The 19,447-nt window shown below is 31.7% G+C and overlaps 3 protein-coding genes across 3 annotated transcripts in view; 2 read left to right on the top strand and 1 right to left on the bottom strand.

Moving 5' to 3' along the window:
• The window catches only part of LOC115882890 (vacuolar protein sorting-associated protein 13-like), a 50,381-nt gene extending 40,799 nt beyond the window's left edge, over positions 1-9,582 (bottom strand). Inside the window, 10 exon segments of the mRNA XM_030901151.1 lie at positions 1-133; positions 2,509-2,716; positions 2,781-2,968; positions 4,311-4,508; positions 4,572-4,707; positions 7,456-7,585; positions 7,647-7,805; positions 8,389-8,518; positions 9,001-9,087; positions 9,148-9,582. Of these exon segments, the coding sequence (XP_030757011.1) occupies positions 1-133; positions 2,509-2,716; positions 2,781-2,968; positions 4,311-4,508; positions 4,572-4,707; positions 7,456-7,585; positions 7,647-7,805; positions 8,389-8,518; positions 9,001-9,087; positions 9,148-9,247 (1,469 nt within the window). The 5' untranslated portion in view covers positions 9,248-9,582.
• Positions 9,583-9,765: 183 nt separating this feature from the next.
• Positions 9,766-11,046, top strand: LOC115882855 (peroxiredoxin-4). Its single transcript, XM_030901104.1, has 5 exons — positions 9,766-10,112; positions 10,170-10,287; positions 10,342-10,581; positions 10,639-10,804; positions 10,862-11,046. Exons 1-5 carry the CDS (start codon positions 9,956-9,958, stop codon positions 10,907-10,909), a joined length of 729 nt encoding a protein of 242 aa, XP_030756964.1. The 5' UTR covers positions 9,766-9,955; the 3' UTR covers positions 10,910-11,046.
• A 270-nt stretch (positions 11,047-11,316) lies between these two features.
• LOC115882763 (chromatin assembly factor 1 subunit FAS2-like) lies at positions 11,317-15,677 on the top strand. The gene is made up of 6 exons (XM_030901007.1): positions 11,317-11,553; positions 11,704-11,890; positions 11,948-12,145; positions 12,227-12,349; positions 12,528-12,720; positions 13,901-15,677. The coding sequence occupies exons 1-6, from the start codon at positions 11,431-11,433 to the stop codon at positions 15,534-15,536; spliced, it is 2,460 nt and encodes an 819-aa protein (XP_030756867.1). The 5' UTR covers positions 11,317-11,430; the 3' UTR covers positions 15,537-15,677.
• The last annotated feature ends 3,770 nt before the right edge of the window (positions 15,678-19,447 follow it).

Genomic DNA, 19,447 nt, shown 5'->3' with positions numbered 1-19,447 from the left:
CTAAGCAAGAAACTTAATGATTTATCTACAAAGTCCTCTGGATACACTGCAATTTCGGCATTCTCTTGATAGCCAATAGCCTTATATAGTCTAGCTTTTTCTTCAGGCGTCATTTCCTTTTCAAACTGTTTTACTACACATAAAATGTATATAAATAATAATAAATAACGCTTTATTGTGAAAAAAAACAAAATAGCTTCATCGACAAAGCATTTACAAAACAAACAAAAGCACAAAAAATATACAAATAAAAAAATATACAATTCAAAAAAAATTAAGTCATTAAAATTACAAATAGAACATACAGGGACAATCGCAGAAGACAAAAAAAGGCGTATCAGTAAAATTTTACAGTAGGAAAATTGTAAATACATATAATTTTAAAAGTTATAAAATATTAAATACTCGACCTTTGACCAGTGTGTGATATGATCAAAATTTTAAAATTCAAAATTGTTCATGATTAAACATCACCAAAAAAGTCGTTTACCGCATATAGGGCTCTCTCCAGTAAGTATGATTTCAGAGCTTTGCGAAATACGGAAAAGAATGAAAGCGACTTGATATTCAAAGGCAGATGATTGCACTTTTTTTTGGCATTGTACAGTATTGAGCTTTTAACTAGTTCTGAGCTTAGATCTTATAAACTTCGTGGATAAGTAAATTCGCATCATTTTTGTTGAAGACACATCAGCGACATTCGACTATCTGATTATCTTTGTCTTTGACACTGACTGACCAATCAGCTGTCTTTCTTTTGTGTATATGTCATTTTTATGTCATAAAATAGAAAATATAAATATATAAATTTGAGAAAATAATATTGTTATTCGGATATTAATTATTTATTAGATAATATTTACTAGTATATTAATTATTTAAAGCAAAAAAATCAAAGGCTAATTACCTAATAAGGTTTAAAGTGATTAAGTTACCTAACATAAAATGTCTATCTCTCTGAATAAAAGTTGGTTTAAAAAACGATTTTAAATAACACTTATCTTGTTTTTTGATTTGGAACATACTTCAGAGGTTTTCATACTTTTAGTATTGTGGAGTTCTTTAGGATAAGATATTTCCTATTGCGGACAGCTTCACATATAACACTTGTATTAGTCATCATGTCTATGCTATTAATTTATCCACTAACTTTATCACACTACAAAAACAAACTTTCAAAAAGAAAACAAATCTAAAATATCGTCGGAAATCCAAACGAACTCTTTATTATCACGGGCCAAACAGTATACAACTTGTTGCATTTATCTATGCAGTATACAAAAAGCACAAAAAGTGACTGTAATTAAATTTTTTGATTAAAATATGTTTTGACTTTTCAATGTCAAAAAATATTTTAATGTTTCCCTGGTTACTGATTTTATGCGTTTTGATTTTATGCATTTTTAAAAAAGAATCTATCGTTAGATCATTTAATTTCTGTTTTAAATTTATATAAAAATTATATTGAAATAATATGACAAACGTTTTCAAAATAATTAATACACAAATTATCAGTTATATCTTGATTCAAAGAAATTAATGGTCTATATTTTTAGTAATTGTTGTCAACGCAGCGAAAAAAAGCTCCAAGTTAGCGTTCACGTCTAATATCGTTCTGCGCATGCTCAGTAGCGTATTCAGAGAGAAGGATAGGCTCATACGATAATCTTGTTCTAGTAAGAAATAAATAGAAAAATGCATGCGAAAGTCCCGTAAACAAAGTCGTGTGTAATATACATATGGCATAGCTTTATCCACGAAGTTTATAAGATCTAAAGTTCTGAGCTCGGGGTTGGCAGATAAAGATCGTGCTCCGCATTCCTAAGTGGATAGTTGTGAGATGGCCTTTCGGGAATAGCAGATATGTGCTTGCGGATTAAGCAAATGGATTGAAAAATGAATAAAGAAGGAAAACTCAGTATTTTGAAATTTTTAAAGAAATTCTGGCAGTGAGTTCTACTGTTCAGTCCCAATACATATCGAACTGCTCTCTTTTGAAGTTTGAAAATACGATCAAATTTTGTTGCGCAGCAAGTACCCCAGAATGGAAGAGCATAACGAAGATGTGACTCAAAAAGGGCATAATAGGCCATTCTAGAGGTTGATAAGTTAAGTTCCTTAGAAACTGATCTTAGCGCAAAACAGGCAGCGCTTAGTTTCTTTGATAAAGCTTCGATGTGCAAGTCCCATTTTAACGAGTTGTCTAAGTCCTAGGACAAGTCCTAAGAATTTCACAGAGTCCACGACGTCAATAGTAGTGTTATTAGGTACAAAAGCTTGTATAGTACTTTTATATATACAAAATCTACCAGAATTATATACTATTAGTCCCATAAATATATTAAAGAATATTAGAATGCAAATTTCAAGCAGGAAAGCTGATATGAAACTTTTTTTGAAACTATACAGGGTGCAAAAAATTAAGTTAAAAAAAAATTAAGAAAATCTGTTAATTTAAATCACGATTTAAATCTTTGCACCACGGCTCTGTATTTCAATTCTACTTACAGAGATCAGATTTGCTGGAATCGTCATATTCTGTGCTGGTAGAAGATCCTTTAAACCATCCGGTCATCCAACCTTTCTTTTGAGTTTTTGCCAATTGTTTCTGCAACCTTTCTGTTTCCATCTCGATTCTTTGTCTAATGATAACGATGCTCGTTAAATCCAGCCTCTTCTCGCAATCTGTTATTCTTGCTTTATCTGCTTCGGAACACTTAAAAATTCGGTTATTGTGAATTAATTTTTATTAAAAATTACACTCAACCACATTAACTTACAGCATTTTTAAGATTTTTCTTGTATAGTTCTCCGTATTCCTTGCCCATTTTTCTATGGGCCTTCATATGGTTCCAGTCCCAATTCTGCCTTTGTCTTTTCACTTCACCTTCTACAACGCATTTATAGGCAAACTTCCACCACACTTTATAATGTCCACGATATGAGTTCACATTAGGCCTGTATTTTCCTATAATTCACAACTGTTTAGTAGACTGACGTCAAGTTTAGTAAGGCTGACGTCACGAGAATGGGCGGAGCTTAAAAACCTTCCCAAACAAAGCTATAAATGCAAGTAAAACTCCATTTTTTGAGTTTATTTTCATCACATTTTTTTGTAAAGTAAAAAATTATATATTTCTGTAATTTTTTACGTAAAAACTGTCTCTTGGTAAAAATAGCTACGTGTGACCAAACAGTTATTATAGTGAATAAATTTGAAATGTTTTTGTGCCAAAAGTTCAACAGAAACTGTTTTATTTTAATTTTTTCGAAGAAAAATTTATTATTAATTTAAAAGTTTCCAACTTTATCTACTTATTTTTATTTTATTATTTTTTCTCAATAATGACATGTATTGAGTATTTCCATTCTAAATATCTTGAGAACGGTGGCTCATAGCGATTTTAACTAAGAGACATTTTTTACGTAAAAAATGACGCAAATGTATGTAATTTTTTCACACAGTAGTTTCATACAGGTACGGACGAAAAGTTATTACTCTTCAAAACAGTTAAAACACATGTAGGTGGCGCCCCCTACAAATAGGAGTCATATTAACATCAGTATCAAATTTCTCATGTCAAAAAACTCCCAGAAAACAATTTTCATCCAAATATGGACGTTAATTCAGAAATTATTTGATAAAAATCGAAATAAAAATGAAACTTCTACACTCTGTATCTCTGAAACGAAGCATTTCAGAACATACATTTATAAGAACTATTCTACTTATTTTTATCTCCTGAATATGCTGTCGAAGATTTCCGAATGTAATTCGGACCACCCTGTATATTTTACAATATTTGAGAACACTTATTTACACACAGAAGATGGAATAAATAAAATCTTAAAATTCCTTATGGTCTTTTTACGGTTATTAAGCTCCGCCCTTTGACGTGACGTCACGACTACGACGTACCAGGGTAATCTAAAAAGTTTCCGACCCTACTACGGTGTAGTATAGCAACATTAATACATCAAAATCTGCGGATCTTTTAACGCCCACTAAGATTTCGGCAATTTTCGATGCTCAGTTTTTATTAGACAGTCACTTGAGTGAGTTGATGTAAGGGTTAGAGTAAAAATGGAGAAAATTTAGTATCCAAACTCAAGCTGAAAGATGACAAACATTTTCGTTGAACAAGAAACTATGCCATGTCGAAAACAACTACTTCAATGACAAAGACACGAACAAAAAAGTCTGTGGCTTGGCAAAGAGTTTATAAAAATAAAAATATAAAAGAATGTCTTGTATTATTGTGAGATCAGAAACTTTTTCCTGCCCTGGTATTTAACCAACAATAACTTACTGTAAGGAACTCCTTTAGCCATTCTATCCATAGAATCGGCTAAAGCAATTATATCTCTGTACTGAGATTTACTAATACCAATGAACAGTTTCCCCATATCCAAATTAAGATGATAAATAGGTATAGAATATGGTTTTTTATCTTCCGTAGGTTTCTGGTTCATTCTTAATCGGGCACCCGCCGATATAGGCCCTAAAACTAAAAAAAACACAGCATTAGTGTAAATTGTACGAATAGGTATAAAATTATAAATCAGCTTACTATAGCTGCACTGCGGTTTGTGAGTTTTGGTTGAAATTTCTTTTTTCATAGCCGCGACTAGATCGCCTGGTGCCAAGTTACTGTACATTTTAGCTTTACAGTTCCAGTATACCGCTAAGCCATCTAGTTGCACAACCTAAAAGTATAGAAAGAGATTATACCGGGTGGCGCATCGTCAATGGAAACATTGGAAATCCCAAGCAAATTTTGAATTGTCCAAATATTGGGCGCGTTCAGTAAACACACCGGTTAGTCCACCGGTGCAGAAAATTAAAGTGAATGCCAATGGTAACTCATCGGTAGATTCACCGATCACTTAAGAGCCTACCGTATTTTGTTTCCGGTTTATTTACGTACCGGTAACTTAATCGTTCAATGAAAAGTTATCAGTAGGGTTTACCGGTTAATACCGCTATAATTGACTCCCTATTAATTGTACAGCTCAAATAGGGTTTTTAAAGATCTACCTATGCTTAATACGCATGACAAATTTAAACAATTTTGGACAAGCCGATTTTAAGTAATTTAAGAAAAAACTGCATCTATTTTAAAATTAAAACTGAACAGGTCACAATTGCTGTCCTCCATTCGCGAACTTCGAGTTCCGGGCTTTACGCCCTGGGGCTACTCGAGAACGGTTCTGAAAGGAGCGGTGCGCGATAGCCTGGTGCCTCCATATGGCGCGGAACAGTTCTGGAGCTTTATGACTCAATTGAATAGAGTGAAAGTATCGCGTTCTTGAACAGTTCAGAGCTGCTCAACTGCGTGAAAGGAGGACAGCAAATGCAAAACCAGGCAAATGTCAACATACCGTGTCAACCTATGATTCTATCATTGTCAAATGTAATTTGTTGTGCTAGTAGGCAACCTTATATACCAGGATTTTTAATAAATACAAAACACATCACATCCCCCTTTAGAATTTTGACTTATATGTCATGAAATGAAAGTAAAAGAAACCCCCCTTGAGTTCACGCACTAAATTCATGAAATACCGATCTCTATATTTAATTTAACTTTTTTGAATATTACAGAAGAAACATTTTTTTAATTGTAACGAAATAGGTATATTAAAATTACATTCTATATTCAAAATTACAATAAAAAATTGTAATTTATATATAACATAATTTTAATATACCTATTTTGTCACAATAAAAAAAATGTTTATATCAATACCCGATCGAACGTTTATAAAAATAAAACAATTATTGATGTTATTATAAATCATGTATTTTACATACCTATAAACTGAAAAAAAACGTACAAAACAATTTGAATCTTTCCGGAGATTTGGAAAACGAAAAAAACTGCCATTTCTGTTGTCGTAATTCGGAACGCTACAGTTCTCCTTCGCAGGTGTGCGTTCTCGGTCGAAAAAAGCCATTGCAATTAAATATGAATAATTAAAATAAAACGTACTTGGTAAAATAAGTACAAATACACCTGTAATTAATGAGAAAATTGCCAAAATCACACACCGAATATTCACAAAACACAACGAAAAAAAATATTGACATATTTAAAAAAACAAGTGAATATTTGTTCATTTTTTATTTTTTAACGACTAGCAGCGCCTCTAGTGTTTGTTTACAAAAAAATGTTCTAAAGGGGGATGTTTTGTGATACAAAATAAGCGAAATAGACTTTGATTTGGTATAAAAATTAATTGAATTAAAATCATATAAAAATAACGCACGGCACGATTTTGTCAGAATTTCCATATTTTTATTCGTATTTTTAAATTTCCCGCCTCTAAATGCAGTCAATCTACAGATTGTTATTTGAGAAACAGCGCTACATCACAGATTAGGTATCCTATAAGTATACAGATAAAAATTTTGTCCCTAATTCGTGGTACGAAAATTGTTTTTTATGACGATGTGCAAACGAGTCAAATTTCCTGTGCGCAAAAATAAACTCGCGTAAAATAACAATAAACAGCGTAATAGAGAGATATCGCTAAACCGAATAGCGTGCATGGACGTTCATAAGGGCAGGTGTTATTTCCTTTACGTGAGGTGGTATTAACTCTCTTCATTTATAGTTATCGGATCGGAAAGAATTCTGATCGCGTCGCGTCCGCTATTTAAACTTAACCTAACTTTGAATTTAAAACTTTGAAATTGTTTTGTTTACTAGGTATTTTAAAACTAAAGGGCTAAAGTGCTTATTTCCCGTGCTTTATTGTTCAACTTCTGCCAGTGGGTTTAGGGCAACAAGCAACAAATTCTCTTAGAAGGGCTAAGTCGTCATCTGCTGTAAACCTAAGACTCTTTATAGGTTCTTTAGTATTGGAAGAGGTGGAATCCATATTTTGGGCCATATTTATTTAATTAAAACTAATCCCAGCTACTTAAATATCAAATTACCTTATAAAACTAAAGCAATAATTCAAAACAATTCAAACATAACCTAAAAAAAAAAGATCTCGCCGGCCGGCTCCGGTTGTCAAATACCCGCACATGCCCATTTAAGCAATTTTTAAACGTTATCAGAGGTTATTTAGAAAGAGCGCTTGGTGTAATTGATCCGCAAATTACGTCAGGCGGTAACGTTATTAGCGGGTGTTGCGTTAAAAATTGACTCGCGCATATCGTAACCATGATAAGGTACGCGTAAATACTGGATGACGCTATTCGGTTTTCCGATATCTCTCTAATAACTGTGCCGGTCAGGCGCTGTGCACAATTTTAGAGGCCATAAATGGGCGTGCTATGTGCGCAAGCTAGTAACCTAATTAGTGCCTGATTCCGAAAATTGGAACCACGAAAACAATAAAGAAAAAACAAAGATTATAATCTGTATAATCTGTGGCTACATCATGAGAGAATGCAATGATATGACTGCCCTGATACGTTGTTAATAATTCTGTTAATCTTACTTTATAAATTTTAGCAACATCTTCAATAATAGCCTTCTTCCAATTTGAATCAGTGCTCTCCACCAATAATTCCGAAAGAGTTATTCCAAAGGCAAAAGGTTGTTTTGGATTAGTGACCTTATCTTCGTATCTAAAATGTTAGAATAATGAACTGAATCCCTTTTTTCCACAGTCACACTAGAAAATACCACCTCAAATGTATATTCTTGATATTAATTTGGACATTTTTAATGGCTTGTTGTATGGCTTTCTGTACGAAACCAGGATCGGCCGGAGCCTGATCTTTCTCTTTTTCTGCTTTTTTAGCATTTTCGATTTTCTCTATCTCTTTAGTTCTGGCCTCAATAATACTGAAATTTTGATTATTAAAATAGGTACTTTAAGGTACCATACGATCGAAAAAAAACGGCGTCAAAGACGGCTGGGAAATGGCAATCGATGATAATTTTGGAAAGTTCAAACCCTATATGTCATTTACTTGGCTTGTATTCTACATTTTTTTTTTTTTAATTTTTTAATGTTAGTTTTATGTCAATTTATAGTAAATAACGACTAGAGATTTACCTTGTCAAAATTATCATCGACTGCTATTCCCAGCCGTCTCTGACGCCGTTTTTTTCGATCATACAGTATAAACTATACAGAGTGACACAATATGTTCTGAAAAAAACACACCATATCAAGCTTTCCATTTGAATTTTTCACTCCAATCTTTTCTGAAAAAATTCAGATAGTAATTGCACACATATTTTCCTATTTTGGTAGACATATAGTGTGACTCAAATATATATTTTTACACTTCATCTTAAAAATATGTGCAGCAGTGTATTTTGTGTAAGAAAGGAGTGAAAATTCAAATAGAATATAAGGTTGCTATATATAGGGTTCCTGGGGCTTTTTGGGGTCACCCTGTTGGTATATATGAAACTATACCTTTTATCCTCCTTTACAGGGTCGTACGTCACTTGTAAATTTGGCTGAGCAAGCAGATAAATATCCTCTACAATTACTATCGTAGGTTGTGTATATAAGGATTTCCATGGTACTTTTAAAACCAAATTACCTGAAAGGGCATTATTATTTTTATAAATAAATTATAAAATCCAACAAAAAAATTCCATATCATTGTGCTAATTAAAGTACTAACCAACTGAAACTGCACTGATCCTAACAAATTAGTAATACGACCTTTAGATGATACATCCAATAATTAGTAAACTAATTATATGTATATAGACTTATTTATTCGAAAATAATATGATATAATCAATATAAAATAAATAACAAAACTCAAAATCCATTGAGCATAAAACAATGTCATTTCAACCATAAAACCTTATTATACTGTTAACTAATGTACATACAAATATAGATAAAATGTTAATAACACACCACATGGGCAAAAAGAAAAAAGGAAATTTCATGTGCAATTTGAATACCTTATTCATTCATATAAGCAAGATATAAGCTAATAGTGGAGAGTCTCCAATGTAAATCCCACAGTATACATTTAGTTTAAAAAAGTAGGTGTATCTATTTACTTACCAATTTTTCCATAAACTACTTGCACAGGTAAATCCAGAGCATTAAGTGCCGAGGATTTTAGCACTAAGTCTTTTAAATTAATATCACCTAAACAATAAATAAGTATTTTAGGCAAAAATAAATATATATAAATAAATACAAACTTACCTCCCCATATCCCAATATTCAGTTGATTTCCATCTAAATTCTCCACAAAGTCTCCCAAAACCTTGTTCAGTATTTGAGAGACAACATTCTCAAACACCATTTTAGAGGATTGATTTTACGCACCTCTAAAAAAAGACTGAACCGTTTTTTTCAGGCCGACATTTCGGCACGTTGTTTATTAAATAACAACTAATAAAAATCGCCTATATTATAATAGACTATTTCTAGACGATGACATCAACTTGCAAGGTTATTCGCCGCCTTTTACACCTCAACAGTTAAATGAATAACAAATATATAATTGGTTCTTCGTTGGGTAATTTAAATTATCTAAAAACCAAAACATGCGTTATCAATCTAACATTTTGTTAAATTTAGTTTGATTTGATTATTTTTAGTCGTATTTTGACACACCATAAAAACAGAGTAGTTCGAATAAACAAGTGATAAATGGCCGAAAAAATGACAGTATATTGTCATTAGGCTGGAGAAGATATATCGATAAAAAAAGAATTAATTTTTGTCAGTTATAAAGATATCGATACAATTTTAATTTTGCCATCTCTAATAATGGTAAGAAGTTTTGATAATTTAAAGAACTTGTTTTTATTTTCATTTTTCTCTTGTTTTGACAGTTGTTTATAAAGTACTTGAAAAAATCTACCGGTTTATATTCTAATAAACCGTGTTTTTATCCTTTATCATTTTCAATCAAATACAGTGATTAATTAAATAAAACGTGGCTCTAAGTACTAAATGAATTGCGAATTTATGTTAAGTGGGTGGTAGTTGAAAATTTACTGGAAAAATGAAAAACTTGGTCTCAGTTTTCTTGTGTATAAGTTTGGTGTATGGCTCAAAATTTGATGAAGAATCTTGCCAGAAATATGCTGGAGGCACTGTTTATCCACAAACTGATACAGTGAAGGAGATACAACATAATTTGCAATTCACAAAAGCAGTTAGTAAGTTATTGAAAAATAGTACCTAGTAAGAAAAGGTATAACGAATATATTTTTTAGTTTCAAAACCAGCTCCTTATTGGGAAAGTACTGCTGTGGTTAATGGCAAATTTGTTCAACAAAAATTGACTGATTTTCTAGGAAAGTACTTGGTATTTTTCTTTTATCCTTTGGATTTGTAAGTTGTGGATGTAAAAAGATATGCAGAAACGTTTAAAAACTATTCTTTTAGTACTTTTGTGTGCCCAACAGAAATTTTAGCTTTCAGTGATAGAATAGAGGAATTCAGAAGGATCAACACAGAAGTGGTAGCCTGTTCTGTTGACTCCCATTTTACTCATTTAGCATGGATCAATACTCCTAGAAAAGAAGGCGGATTAGGAAAGATTAACATTTCACTCATTTCTGATCTAAATCACAGTATCTCCAAAAATTATGGTGTATTCCTTGATGATTTGGGACACACTCTTAGGTATGTATACAAATAAATTTATCTTTTTATACATCTAAATTTACCCAAATGTTTTAGAGGGTTATTTATTATTGACCCTAAAGGAATACTACGCCAAATTACAATGAATGATCTGCCAGTAGGTAGAAGCGTTGATGAAACTTTAAGGCTTGTACAAGCATTTCAGTATACTGATAAGCACGGAGAAGTATGTCCAGCTGGCTGGAAACCTGGACAGGATACAGTACGATAATAAAGTTAAACCATTTAATTATTTCTTTACATTCTGTTCTTTTTTTAGATTATACCTGACCCAGTAGAGAAACAAAAATACTTCAAGAATCATTAAACTTATTTTTAAGTGTAATTATTAATTATACCTATATTAATCACAATTGGTAATTTAAATATTTATGACGCGAACTTTTTATTGTCCACTAAAACTGTAACATCACCTTTGTTATAAATATACTAATAACTTTTTAATTTTTCTATTAAACGGAATTATTATATAAAGTCTTGCGTGTATTGCGATTTTTTTATACTTAAATTATGTAGAACAACCCTCTTAATATCCTAATAGTTTAAAATTAACAGTTAAATACGAAGGAGTTTTATAAAACCTTTATTTTTCTTATACTTTTAGGTGTTTTATTAGTTGCATAATAATTTTTGAGGTAGATTTAAATTTTTTATCACTCTGGTTTGCCATTTTAACCACAGATTTAACCAATGAAAATTCAAATTTTCGTTTTCACATATTTGACAGACGTCAATAGTTTGGCGGCAAAACTTTAGAAAAATAAAACATAAAAGTTACTTGTTCTTTTCGTGTTATATATTAAGTTTTTGTTGTCGGTATTTTTGAAAATGAAATGTACAATACCAGAAATATCATGGCATAACAGAGAACCAGTCCTTAGTGTAGATATTTATCCAGAAAATAAGAGTTTTTATAGGTTAGCATCCGGCGGTGGCGATTGTCATGTTCTTGTAAGTTAAATTTATTAAATTTTCAGCAATTTTTTTAGACATCAGAATTACCTCTTCGTTCTTTATATTATGTAGCTAATTCACATTCATAACGTATCTCGGTTTAATAAATCAACAAGAGTAAAATAAATACTGAGCGATTTTTTTTAGATATGGCAACTAAATATTACAGAAACAGGAGCCGTAAATCAAGAAGTTATATCAGATCTCACGAGACATCAAAGAGCTGTAAACTGCGTCCGATGGTCACATTCTGGTCACTATTTGGCCTCTGGAGATGATGATGCAAATATAATTATTTGGCAATTAAAGGTTGATAATATTCCTCTGTTAGAAGGTATTAATTCTTACTTTTGAATTGTAATTTACTTGATATTCATCGTATTTTATGTAGGTGACACAGGAGATAAAGAAATATGGATAGTATACAAAGTATTAAGAGGACACAAGGAAGATGTTTATGATCTCAGCTGGTCTATTGATGAGTCTAAATTAATTTCAGGTAGTGTGGATAATACTGCCATTATTTGGGATATAAATAAAGGAAAACTAGATCATATATTGTCCGATCATAAAGGTTTTGTGCAAGTAAGTAAATTACCTGTTTAATATACCTATTATTACTACAGACAGCATCCAAAAATAAAAGAATATAAAATGTTTCATATATTAGGTGTTGCATGGGATCCAAAAAATCAAATTATAGCTACTCTTAGTACTGATAGAGTATGTAGAATATTTGATTCATTGGGAAAGCAAGTCAAAGCAAGGATCTGCAAAGGAAAATTAAATTTACGTAAGTTTATGTAATGCATAAATATTTTATAAACAGTACTATGCAAAATGGCTGTAAAATATGTAAAATTACCTTCTTAATTCTAGTCTTCACCCATTTGGTTTATTTGACTGCTTTAAAAAAATATCAAAAACACCCTTAACAAATTGAACATTGTAATTTTATTATTGTAAATTAGTTCCAGACAACCATTCCTTAAAAGACAAAGAAGTTAAATATTTTCATGATGACACCTTTAAGTCGTTCTTTAGAAGGTTACAGTTCACTCCAGATGGATCATTGTTGATTGTGCCTTCAGGACATATTGAAGTAGATGACTGTAAAAAAGTTATAAATGCTACTCTGATCTTCATTTTAAGTGACTTGTCTTCGTAAGTAAACTTTTTTTTTAATGTTCTAATTAAATTTAAATAAGACTAATAAAGACCCAGTGTGCTGAACAAGTTCAGTGTTAAGTTTTCCAATTAGAAATTTTCACATTTAAAATCCACTAATCAATAAATTACAGTATTTTATTTAAGAAAATATAATTTTAGTGATAAAAAAGTATTTTACTTGCTCCTTATATCTGTGAGAATGTTTTAAAAAAGTGTGCTAATATTGCTTCTACATTTTACAAAATAGATTGGAGTAAAAATAAGAAATAGGAACTTTTATGCATTTTATAAAAGTATAAAAGAATTAAAATAAAAATTAAAAAAAATAAAATAAAAATAAAAAAAAATAAAATAAAAATTAAAAAAATTAAAATAAAAATAAAAAAATTCAACTAAAAATAAAAAAAAATTAAAATAAAAATTTCTGCTTGTTCTCAAATTGTTAATCCACTTTATACCACTCTAAATTTGCAAATCGTTTTAGAGAAAATTAAAAAAAAACATGAAAATGTGGTTGATGTTTGTTGAAGTCCTAAAAATCAAACAGCGTTTCTATGGTAATATAATTTCATGTTCTTTCTTTGATAGATTATTATTGATAGAAAAAATATTAATTAATGTCATATTTTCTGCTATTATGATGTTAAAGAAACACAGAATTATTTTTGTTCAATGTTACAAAAAGGGTTATAATAGTTATATATACAAAACGGAATGGATATTTGGAAAAGTTTAACAGGGATTAACCATTTGAGAACAAGCAAAAATTTTTATGAAGAATGTATTTTTCTCAAAATGTCAATAATAAAAAAGTTTTTCCTCTTGTTAAGACAATCTGGGGACATACTGTAGTATACTATCTTTTTTGAAGCACAATGCGGTGTTGCCATGCTATTTCTTCATGCTTATTTCCTGAAACTTTGGTTAAAAACAATATATCCAAAAAGTGGATAAAAGCTGGAGTAAAGTTAATTTTATCAATACCAAAAAACTTTATAACTATTTCATTAGTTTTTTGGGACACCCTGTATACAACAAAATATATTTGTGACGTGCGTGTTTATACTATTATACGTAAATACTATTGTATGGCAACACCAATAAATGAATTTGAATTATAAACCATTTATATAAAACTTTTTTCACATCTTTCACAATTTTTTATTACTTACAGCCCTGTTGCCATATTGCCGTTGGGTGGTCAGAGTAGCACTGTAGTAAGATGCTGTCCAGTTTTATATGAGTTGCACGAAGAAGCTGCCGACCCATACACCAAATTACCATATCGCATGATTTTTGCTGTTGGCACCGACCACGACATATTCCTATATGATACTCAACAAAGCATACCCTTTGCTAGGTTCCAAGATATACACTACACGAGATTAACAGATCTGACATGGTCCCAAGACGGCTTGTTACTAATAGCATCATCCACGGATGGGTTTTGTACCTTAATTACATTCGAAGCAGATGAATTAGGGTTGCCTTGGACTAAACCAGAAAGCGACGTGGAAGACAGCGTTTTAAACATAAGTGGATGCGAAGAACTTATCGACAACGATGAAAATGTTGATGTGAAGGTTAAGCCAGATGAAAAAAATCAAGACGTTAAAGAGGATAGTAAAAAAAGGCCGAGTTTTCTGCAACAGTGGGCTCTAAAGACCCCCAAGAAGAGGAAAAATGATGAATCAGTGAAAAGAGAAGCTACAGAGTCGGACAAGAATGAAGTTATAGTTTTAGATTCTCCAGAAACTAAGGGTGATAACAGAGAAAATGAAACACAGAGTGATAAAAAAACAGTGAAAAGGATAGCGCCACTTAAAATTGGAGAAGTTACGAGTACAGTAAAGAGAATAGGACCAATTAAAGTTGGTGAAGTTACAAATACAGAAACTAAACATATAAATACCGAAAATAATCCGTTTACAGTAACATCTACTAAACTAAATATCGAAGAAAAGAAAGAAACTACGAAAATTAGAAGAATACTACCTGTGAAAGTGGAAGAAAAAGTGGCAACATCTAAACAGACATCTGAAAAGAATGCAGCCAAATTGGACGGACTAATACCAAGTGAAAAAGGTTCCACTGCCACTAAAGTAAATACTGTCGCGTCAGTGACAGATGTGGCAACATCTAAACAAACACTGGAAAAGAAAGCAGACAAATTAGATGGTATAAAACAAAATGAAAAAGGTTCCCCTGATATCAGAGCATTTTTTTCAAAGAAACCTAAGAAAAAAGAGGAGGTTATTGATAAACCTTGCGACACTCAAGAAAAAAATATTGAAAGTTCAACTCCAAAAAAGACTACTCGAAGGATAGTTCCTCAAAGAGTCGGAGATGTTTCTAAACACAATGAAAAACAACAAAACAGTAAACCTTTATCGAACAAAGAGGACGCGCTTCAGTATTTTGACGACGTGGCAGTATTGGATAAAGAAGAACTAGAAACTTATCAAACCGCTTCGGAAGAGATTAAAGATTTTTACTGTAGGAAACCAGAAACGCAAGCTACGAAGTGTGACAAAACATCTCACAATGAAATTGTAACGATAGACGACGAGACTGAAGATTTTACATTACAACTTGAAGATTCTCAAAATTCCAGTGATCTGACAAAAATAACCGAGCCCAATACTAAGATTGTTGGCTCTGATAATAAAAATGAAGAATTAAAAGAAGTTGAGGAATCGAAGAAATCGGATAAAGAAAAATCAGGTGCTGTTGTTTTGCAAAAAACTCCGAAAAGGTTGCCTTTAAAAACTTTGGCTAGTCCCAGAAGTAAAATTAAAAGGAAAGAATAAAGAATAGGCGTATAGAGACTTATAACACTGTTGATATATGAAAAACGTTCTATGTAAATATTTTATATTTTTAGAAGTTAATGTTATATTAGAACTATGTATTCCCGTCGCTCTTTATTTATTAAATTTTTACATAGCTTTTAATTGTGTTTTTGTAAACATTAGAAAAAGTCATGCTGGATGATATCGTTTTTATTTAGTTTACAGATTTTTCTTTAAATTTTCTTGTATATTTTAGAAAAGTTTTTAGAGATGCAAGTTCTTCGGAGTAATTTCCTTGGCCCTGTACTAAAGTATGCAACGTTGCCACTTCGTATATACCTATATTCCTAAATTATTGCTCACCTACCGCAAAAACTGCATTAATTGAACTAGAATATAAAAAAATACACTTTATCGTAAATTAAAACCAAAACGGGACAAGGAACGCCCTGTATATATATAATATAAAGACTGTTCAGGCCATCGTTCACCGTTACGTCATCATTATTTGTCAAATATGTGTCTGAGATCGTTTCATATTGTTTAAAAAAAATTTAATTTTGTTTTACAGCAATAATCAAATTTCAATTTTGACACTGATCGATCTCCGCAAATAAAATTACGATGTACTTAAACAGCCGTTAAACGGTAGCCTACTAAAATGCCGTTAATAGATATTGTGACGTTCATGTCGGCGGAAAGTAATGCCTACCTATAAGCATCTTGCAAGAGCACCTGTGACTCCGTGGCTCAGGCTATCGCTTCGTGAGCGCGTGGTCCTTGGTTCAATTCTCACGCCGGCCAAGACTTTTTTATATTTTTTTTGCTTATAGCGTGATCTTATTTGGCGGGTTGATTAGCGTGGTTATTTGGAGGGTGTTAATTCATTGGTTAGTTGGTTATTTGGTGGGGTTGGTTGGTTTTTACTAATTTATATTTGTTGGTTAGTCCTTATAAAATTCCTATATTTCATAAAGCCCGTCAAGTGCGTCAAATCAACGACGTAATACCTATTAACGGCATTTTAGTAAGCTACCGTTTAACGGCAGTTTAAGTACAGCCATAAAATTATAACCCCAAATCAAATGACAATGACAATTACTAAAAAGAATATACAGACCGGATCACCGTAGTAGTAACATAGGCAGAACCGGACGAATTAGCGTATACCCGTCCGCCGGATAGAAAGCAGGCGAAAAAAATGCGAAAGCTTTTTTCGTTTTCCTGTTATTACCGATTCTGAACCGTCCTAGAACTCTGCAGCGCATGCGCAAATGAAATAATGTCTTCATATTTCCTTCTGCGCATACGCATCACAGTCCTAGGACGGTTCAGAATCTGTAATAACAGGAAAACAAAAAAAGCTAAAATAAAAATAGGTCGATATGTGATAAGAATGTTTCAGAATTTGTATTTATTCGTGTTTTAATAGCCAAAACGAATACGTAGATTCTTGAGACAGTTCTCGTGTAAAATTTATTTTTTAAGTAAAATAATGGATGTTTATGAAGTTCGTGAGAAAATTCAAATTGTAAAATGGTATTTCGAAAATCTTATCGGGATATACAAACAATTTTTCCACAACCTTTTGTAAACAGGCCAATTCCATCTTTATCTACTATATCAAGAGTTATTAATAATTTTGAAACACATGGGTGCGTGTCCCCACAAAAACACAAAAAGCCTGATGTGTTGATTAATGAAGAACAGGAGTTAAAGCAAGTGTTCGTTTGTGCTACCGCGGATCAAAATCCCACGTTTTCAAGTAATCAAATTGCTGAGGTGGTTGCCCTGCCCACAATGCCCGTATTGTTCCAGAATATTTGAACAATACTTTTCCCAACCGTTTAATTAGTGGATATGGAACTATTTGTGGCCCGCTAGATCACCAGATCTTTCTCCCAATGATTTCTTTTTGTGGGGTTATGTAAAATCCAAAGTGTATGGTCATAATAGGGCTAATAATCTGGATGAGCTTCAAGTAAAAATACGAGTGGCTTTCCAAACTATTAGCCCTAATATGTTAGCCAATGTCAGACGGGGATTTTACGATCGCCTAGGCTTCTGTCTAGCACAAGAAGGTGGTCTTTTTGAACACTTGTTATAACTTTTTTTTATTTAGAGTAATATTATAGTTTTTTTTGGGTTTAGAGAATTTATTTATTTTTAGTTTTGGCTTGTAAACACACTCAAATAATACATTTTTAAGTATTTTTATTTTAAATGTTACCTTAAGTACACTTAAAATGAAAATAATAAATACTCGGCACTCCTCGCGTCATATTCCTAGTCTGTCACGACCGACCCACAGTGCTTCGTCCCATGGACAAAAATCGAAAAAAAAGTTAAAATTTACTAATATCTGAATATGTAATTTTATACTTATAGCAATGTTCAACCATCCTGTATATTATTTTTCACAAAAATACATTTTTTTTCACGTTTTTTGTTAGCAAATATTTTCACTAAAAATAAATTTTGCGATCATTATCTTATATCAGTGAAAAGAATAACATTCATAGTAGTTCTGTATATGGAGTTAAACGGTACGTACTTAATTGAAAACCACTATGGATATTGTTAAACAAGGTATGTACTTTAAATTTATTTCTGAACAAGTTCGTTATTGTTTAGTTTTTATTTATTTTTAAGATGATTCTTAAATGGGTATAAAAATTTTACATTTTCAAACTTCAAAAAGGCATTAAAAAAAACATATCAAAACATATCGTATTTATTGAATATTTTTGTTGCCATATTCATACACTTTTAATTTTTGTATAGTTCATCTGCGTCTGCTTGCGACCAACTTTATTTTATAATACTTTTCAGATGGAGTAAAATTGATAAGCAATGCCGATCTGGTTAATACTTGGCTTCATCATAAGGACAAGAACTCAAAATTATTTATATTTCAAAAAATGTGTTCTTTATTAGATATTGATGAACCTTCCAGTCCAATGAGATAACCACTTGTGCCTGAGCCCACTATGTTGGAGCGAAACGTGGCATAAAAAATGTTTCCATCTTTCAATTTATTATAAAACCTCATACCCAAGAAAACGAAAAAATAATATATGGATATGGTCTATTAGAGAGGTAACTATTAACATCCGAACCCCTCATACCAACAAAAAGAACAGTAACAACGCGAAAAAGTAACATATTAGAAAATGATGTACAGAAATATCTTATATGTGAGGATATTTCATCTACCTGTAATTTGGATACTATAAATTTGGAAGATTCTGTCAGCAATGGTTCTTCTGAATCAGAGTAGTTACGATATATGCATTTTGTTGTCCTAAAGTAAATTTATAGTATCTTAAGTTTGTTTTTTAATTAAATATAGCATTAATATCTCTTTTTCATTAAAGAAAAATATTTTTATCTTATATTAGGTTTATATTGTAGGAATCATGTTCTAATGTTATTCCAATTCTTTTTTATCACAGGGATTTATTTAATACTTACACCGTTTTCATACTATAAATTATTATTTCCTTAGATGGAACACAGCTCCAACATTTTTATTATTTATAAGATTTTTTTTCATAAACGTGGGACTAAGAACATCATCATTTAGTACATTGAGAGTACTCATCATTTGTGTCAAATAAACCTAGTTTGAATAAATTGCCTACAATAAAAGGGAAGTTTTGCATTTTTGTCCTCTAGAGCCATATGTTCGAAGCACTGTGCGACCCGTCCAAGTACAACTGCAACTGCATACTGCCTGACCAGCCGACTAGCCGGCAATGACTCGAGTACGAACGCAAAACGGGTAAACGTAAATTCGTCCGGCAACTTGCTATGTTACTAGTAGCCTGGTCTTCTCTGTATGCATTAATTTACGAAATGCCATAATGACGTCGCGAATCTCTTTCATCTGGCAAGTGATTGAGAAAGTTCGACAATATATGACGTGA

This window comes from Sitophilus oryzae, unplaced genomic scaffold, assembly GCF_002938485.1.
Source record: "Sitophilus oryzae breed Bouriz unplaced genomic scaffold, Soryzae_2.0 scaffold_179_pilon_pilon, whole genome shotgun sequence".
Lineage (NCBI taxonomy): Eukaryota > Metazoa > Arthropoda > Insecta > Coleoptera > Curculionidae > Sitophilus > Sitophilus oryzae.
This window is presented reverse-complemented; position numbering and strand designations above follow the sequence as displayed.

What these genes read in the sequence shown, in the direction of transcription:
- LOC115882855 (XM_030901104.1), top strand. Translation starts at nt 9,956, where the DNA reads ATGAAAAACTTGGTCTCAGTTTTCTTGTGTATAAGTTTGGTGTATGGC. An exon ending in TTCTTTTATCCTTTGGATTT is followed by an intron (nt 10,288 to 10,341) that starts GTAAGTTGTGGA and finishes CTATTCTTTTAG; the next exon opens with TACTTTTGTGTGCCCAACAG. An exon ending in GGAAACCTGGACAGGATACA is followed by an intron (nt 10,805 to 10,861) that starts GTACGATAATAA and finishes TTCTTTTTTTAG; the next exon opens with ATTATACCTGACCCAGTAGA.
- LOC115882763 (XM_030901007.1), top strand. Translation starts at nt 11,431, where the DNA reads ATGAAATGTACAATACCAGAAATATCATGGCATAACAGAGAACCAGTC. An exon ending in GTGGCGATTGTCATGTTCTT is followed by an intron (nt 11,554 to 11,703) that starts GTAAGTTAAATT and finishes GATTTTTTTTAG; the next exon opens with ATATGGCAACTAAATATTAC. An exon ending in TAAAGGTTTTGTGCAAGTAA is followed by an intron (nt 12,146 to 12,226) that starts GTAAATTACCTG and finishes TTCATATATTAG; the next exon opens with GTGTTGCATGGGATCCAAAA.